The 6,000-nt window shown below is 44.2% G+C and overlaps 1 protein-coding gene across 5 annotated transcripts in view; it reads left to right on the top strand.

The window, feature by feature from the left end:
* FER1L6 (fer-1 like family member 6) overlaps positions 1 to 6,000 on the top strand; it is a 274,935-nt gene that overhangs the window by 22,014 nt on the left and 246,921 nt on the right. For 3 of the 5 annotated variants that reach the window (XM_066578810.1, XM_066578814.1, XM_066578809.1), the window contains 2 exons: positions 2,364 to 2,416; positions 2,488 to 2,619. In XM_066578810.1, the coding sequence (XP_066434907.1) occupies positions 2,364 to 2,416; positions 2,488 to 2,619 (185 nt within the window). Of the gene's footprint in view, positions 1 to 2,361; positions 2,417 to 2,487; positions 2,620 to 6,000 lie in introns of all 5 variants that reach the window. The other 2 variants (XM_066578811.1, XM_066578813.1) reach the window with 2 other exon arrangements.

Consider the following 6,000-nt stretch of genomic DNA (forward strand, 5'->3'; position numbering starts at 1 on the left):
ATTATCAGGGCCGCTGGGCTCTTGGTCACCTCTCTTAAAAGACCCTTCTCCCCTCAGTTTGCGGGTCGGTGGCTCTAGGAAGAGTCCTGGTTGTTCTTCCATGTAAGTATTATGGGGCCGCTGGGCTCTTGGTCACCTCTCTCACAGAGACCTCTCTCCCCTTATTCTGGTGGGTCGGCAGCTCTAGGAAGAGTTCTGGTTGTTCTTCCATGTAAGTATTATGGGGGCCGCTGGGCTCTTGGTCTCCTCTCTTACAAGACCCTTCTCCCCTTAGTTTGTGGGTCGGCGGCTCTAGGAAGAGTCCTGGTTGTTCTTCCATGTAAGTATTATGGGGGCCGCTGGGCTCTTGGTCTCCTCTCTTACAAGACCCTTCTCCCCCTTAGTTTGGTAGTCGGTGGCTCTAGGAAGAGTCCTGGTTGTTCTTCCATGTAAGTATTATGGGGCCGCTGGGCTCTTGGTCACCTCTCTCACAGAGACCTCTCTCCCCTTATTCTGGTGGGTCGGCAGCTCTAGGAAGAGTTCTGGTTGTTCTTCCATGTAAGTATTATGGGGGCCGCTGGGCTCTTGGTCTCCTCTCTTACAAGACCCTTCTCCCCTTAGTTTGTGGGTCGGCGGCTCTAGGAAGAGTCCTGGTTGTTCTTCCATGTAAGTATTATGGGGGCCGCTGGGCTCTTGGTCACCTCTCTTACAAGACCCTTCTCCCCCTTAGTTTGGTAGTCGGTGGCTCTAGGAAGAGTCCTGGTTGTTCTTCCATGTAAGTATTATGGAGGCCGCTGGGCTCTTGGTCTCCTCTCTTACAAGACCCTTCTCCCCCTTAGTTTGTGGGTCGGCGGCTCTAGGAAGAGTCCTGGTTGTTCTTCCATGTAAGTATTATGGGGGCCGCTGGGCTCTTGGTCTCCTCTCTTACAGAGACCCTTCTCCCCCTTAGTTTGGTGGGTCGGTGGCTCTAGGAAGAGTCCTGGTTGTTCTTCCATGTAAGTATTATGGAGGCCGCTGGGCTCTTGGTCACCCCTCTTACAAGACCCTTCTCCCCTTATTCTGGTGGGTCTGCGGCTCTAGGAAGAGTCCTGGTTGTTTCTCTATGTATTTTGGGGCCTGGTTCTTCCATGTAAGTATTATAGGGGCTGTTGGGGGGACTTTCAGGGCAGCAGGAGTGGTTTTTGTAGCTTCTTCAGATCTGTTTTTCCACACAATCCTGTCTTTGAGTTCTACAGTTCTGTCCTCCTCATGGTCTGGTTTTGGCTCTGATATGCATTGTGAGCGATGAGATCCTATATGGACAGGGGGTCTTATGTCCAACCAGTTGAAGTTTCCCCAGGTGACTCCAATTAAGGTGTAGAAATATATCAGAGATGACCCAGAGAAATGGGAGCCCCGAAGCTACACGTGTCCTACCAAGGGGTGTGAATACTTATATCACTGCTGAGGAGGAGTTTTTCATTTTACAAAATTCCCAAAGATTTCTCCTATTTTGTTGTCACTCTCACTATGGGGTACTGAGTGCAAAATGATGAGGGGCACACGGCCACAGTAGTTTACTGCATGCAGTGTATATAGCCTCCAACATTAGTGCCAGTGTACAAGTAACGAGTTATAACAGGATGCAAATGGTTCTTAAAGCGGTTGTCCAGCTTCAAACTATTAAAAGGCTATCCTCAGAATAGGCCATCAACAGTAGATCAGTGGTGGGTCCAACATCCGAAAACCCTGACAATCAGCTGTGCGCTGGGCTGGTGTGCTCCTGACCGGAAGCCAACAGTTCCATTACCACTGCAGTGATCAGGCTTGATATTATAGGCACAGTTAACATTCAGTTCAACGTAATACCAAGCTAAGCCACCGCAGGGAGAGCGGAGCTGTTGGCTTCTGGTCAGTAGCACAATGGTCCGGCACACAGCTGATTGCCAGGAGTCCTAGGTATTAGGCCTCACCAATCTACTACTGATGGCTAATTCTGAGGGCAGACCATCAATAGCTTAATGCTGGACAACCCCTTTAAAGCCAGATCTGGTTTCATCTGTAAATGAGTTGTCCAGTTGTAAACTATTGATAGTCTATCCTTAGGATAAGCCACTAATAGTAAATTAGTGGGATTGTTTGAGACAATCCATGATTAGCTGTTCACCAGGCTGGTGCATTCACATACTGATATGATTTCTGTTTGAAGCAGACAGCTCCGTTATTACTGCAGTGGCAAGGCTTGGTACTACAAGCCAAGCTCTAATTGAAATGAATGGGAACTTTGTAATACCAGGCCACTGCAGTGATAACAGAGCTATCTGCTTCTTAAATCCACAAACACACACAGTAATAAGGGGTTAATGATATCTATTAATTGTCATCATCTGGTTCATTCATCAGAGCCAAGTTGGAATCCAAAGTTCATGAGGGAGAAGCGAAAATCCAAACTTTACAGGTAAGTTCTTTGTATAAAGTGCAGAAGAAACAGTGTGTGGAAGGTGACTAACCACATCCATATACCTGTAGATTGCCATAACCATCACTGAGGCCCGGCAGCTGATTGGTGAGAACATTGACCCCGTGGTCATCATTGAGATTGGTGATGAGAAGAAACAAACTACCGTCAAAGAAGGAACAAACGCCCCCTTCTACAACGAGGTGAGTGCCATGTGGTCCTCCCATCATGCTGCTCTAAAAATGGTGGAAATGTGTTTTAAGTAGGATTTAATGTTATACGCCAGAGATTATAGGTAGGTAGGTGCGGGGCCCATTGGGGTTCGGGGTCCCATGAGGATCTGGGTGAGGCTGAGAGTCATATAACATCAGCCCTCTGCGTGCCCTTGACTGAGGGTTCACATACTAACTGATTACAGTACACCTATAACGCTAGGACTTCATGGCGACCTTGGCCACTCATAACACTCTGGATGCATTGACCTCAATTGGAGTGCGATCACAGGGCACCACAACAATCCGTGCAAACCCCGCCGCAGCCAAAGACGCTGCACAGCCGTAAACTGCTGCCGTAAACTGCTGCCGTAAACTGCTGCCGTAAACTGCTGCCGTAAACTGCTGCCGTCACTCCTATAGAAAAAAGGCAAATCCAGATCAGCTCATCCTCCAGAAGGCGCGGACACAACACGGAGGCATGAAAATCCAGCTCCTCCAATACATGGACAAAGTAGTAGAAGATCATTAAAAATATAAACAACTAGCGTAGCCGTCACGCGTTGCTGCGAAGACAGACAGACATTCATACATTCGTTTTTATAGATCTACATAACAACCAATCACAGCGCAGCTTTCATGTTACCTCAGCAGTATAATATATAACAACCAATCACAGCGCAGCTTTCATGTTACCTCAGTATAATATATAACAACCAATCACAGCACAGCTTTCATGTTACCTCAGTATAATATATAACAACCAATCACAGCGCAGCTTTCATGTTACCTCAGCGGTATAATATATAACAACCAATCACAGCACAGCTTTCATGTTACCTCAGTATAATATATAACAACCAATCACAGCGCAGCTTTCATGTTACCTCAGTATAATATATAACAACCAATCACAGTGCAGCTTTCATGTTACCGCAGTATAATATATAACAACCAATCACAGCACAGCTTTCATGTTACCTCAGTATAATATATAACAACCAATCACAGCGCAGCTTTCATGTTACCTCAGTATAATATATAGCAACCAATCACAGCGCAGCTTTCATGTTACCTCAGCAGTATAATATATAACAACCAATCACAGCGCAGCTTTCATGTTACCTCAGTATAATATATAACAACCAATCACAGCACAGCTTTCATGTTACCTCAGCGGTATAATATATAACAACCAATCACAGCACAGCTTTCATGTTACCTCAGTATAATATATAACAACCAATCACAGTGCAGCTTTTATGTTACCTCAGTATAATATATAACAACCAATCACAGCACAGCTTTCATGTTACCTCAGTATAATATATAACAACCAATCACAGCGCAGCTTTCATGTTACCTCAGTATAATATATAGCAACCAATCACAGCGCAGCTTTCATGTTACCTCAGCAGTATAATATATAACAACCAATCACAGCGCAGCTTTCATGTTACCTCAGTATTATATATAACAACCAATCACAGCGCAGCTTTTATGTTACCTCAGTATAATATATAACAACCAATCACAGCACAGCTTTTATGTTACCTCAGTATAATATATAACAACCAATCACAGCACAGCTTTCATGTTACCTCAGTATAATATATAACAACCAATCACAGCGCAGCTTTCATGTTACCTCAGTATAATATATAGCAACCAATCACAGCGCAGCTTTCATGTTACCTCAGCAGTATAATATATAACAACCAATCACAGCGCAGCTTTCATGTTACCTCAGTATTATATATAACAACCAATCACAGCGCAGCTTTTATGTTACCTCAGTATAATATATAACAACCAATCACAGCACAGCTTTTATGTTACCTCAGTATAATATATAACAACCAATCACAGCGCAGCTTTCATGTTACCTCAGCGGTATAATAAATAACAATCAATCACAGCACAGCTTTCATGTTACCTCAGTATAATATATAACAACCAATCACAGCGCAGCTTTCATGTTACCTCATTATAATATATAACAACCAATCACAGCGCAGCTTTCATGTTACCTCAGTATAATATATAACAACCAATCACAGCGCAGCTTTCATGTTACCTCAGTATAATATATAACAACCAATCACAGCGCAGCTTTCATGTTACCTCAGCAGTATAATATATAACAACCAATCACAGCGCAGCTTTCATGTTACCTCAGTATAATATATAACAACCAATCACAGCGCAGCTTTCATGTTACCTCAGCAGTATAATATGTAACAACCAATCACAGCGCAGCTTTCATGTTACCTCAGCGGTATAATATATAACAACCAATCACAGCGCAGCTTTCATGTAACCTCAGTGGTATAATATATAACAACCAATCACAGCGCAGCTTTCATGTTACCTCAGCGGTATAATATATAACAACCAATCACAGCGCAGCTTTCATGTAACCTCAGTGGTATAATATATAACAACCAATCACAGCACAGCTTTCATGTTACCTCAGTATAATATATAACAACCAATCACAGCGCAGCTTTCATGTTACCTCAGTATAATATATAACAACCAATCACAGCACAGCTTTCATGTTACCTCAGTATAATATATAACAACTAGAGATGAGCGAACGTGTCCGTTACGGACACATCCGCACCCGGACACCCGCTTTGCCGAACACTGCAGTGTTCGCGCGTAAGTGTCCGGGTGCCGCCGGGGGGCGGGGAGATGCGCGGCGGCGCGGGCGGCAGTAGCGGGGAACAGGGGGGAGCCCTCTCTCTCTCCCTCTCCCCCCCACTCCCCGCCGCACCCCCCCGCGCTGCCACGGCGGCCCCCGAACTTTTTCGCCCGAACACTGAAGTGTTCGCAAAGTTCGGTGTTCGGGCGAAAAAGGGGCGGGGCCGAACGTGTTCGCTCATCTCTAATAACAACCAATCACAGCGCAGCTTTCATGTTACCTCAGTATAATATATAACAACCAATCACAGCGCAGCTTTCATGTTACCTCAGTATAATATATAACAACCAATCACAGCGCAGCTTTCATGTTACCTCAGTATAATATATAACAACCAATCACAGCACAGCTTTCATGTTACCTCAGTATAATATATAACAACCAATCACAGCGCAGCTTTCATGTTACCTCATTATAATATATAACAAACAATCACAGCGCAGCTTTCATGTTACCTCAGTATAATATATAACAACCAATCACAGCACAGCTTTCATGTTACCTCAGCAGTATAATATATAACAACCAATCACAGCACAGCTTTCATGTTACCGCAGTATAATATATAACAACCAATCACAGCGCAGCTTTCATGTTACCTCAGCAGGATAATATATAACAACCAATCACAGCACAGCTTTCATGTTACCTCAGCAGTATAATAT

This window comes from Eleutherodactylus coqui, chromosome 9 (assembly GCF_035609145.1).
Source record: "Eleutherodactylus coqui strain aEleCoq1 chromosome 9, aEleCoq1.hap1, whole genome shotgun sequence".
NCBI lineage: Eukaryota > Metazoa > Chordata > Amphibia > Anura > Eleutherodactylidae > Eleutherodactylus > Eleutherodactylus coqui.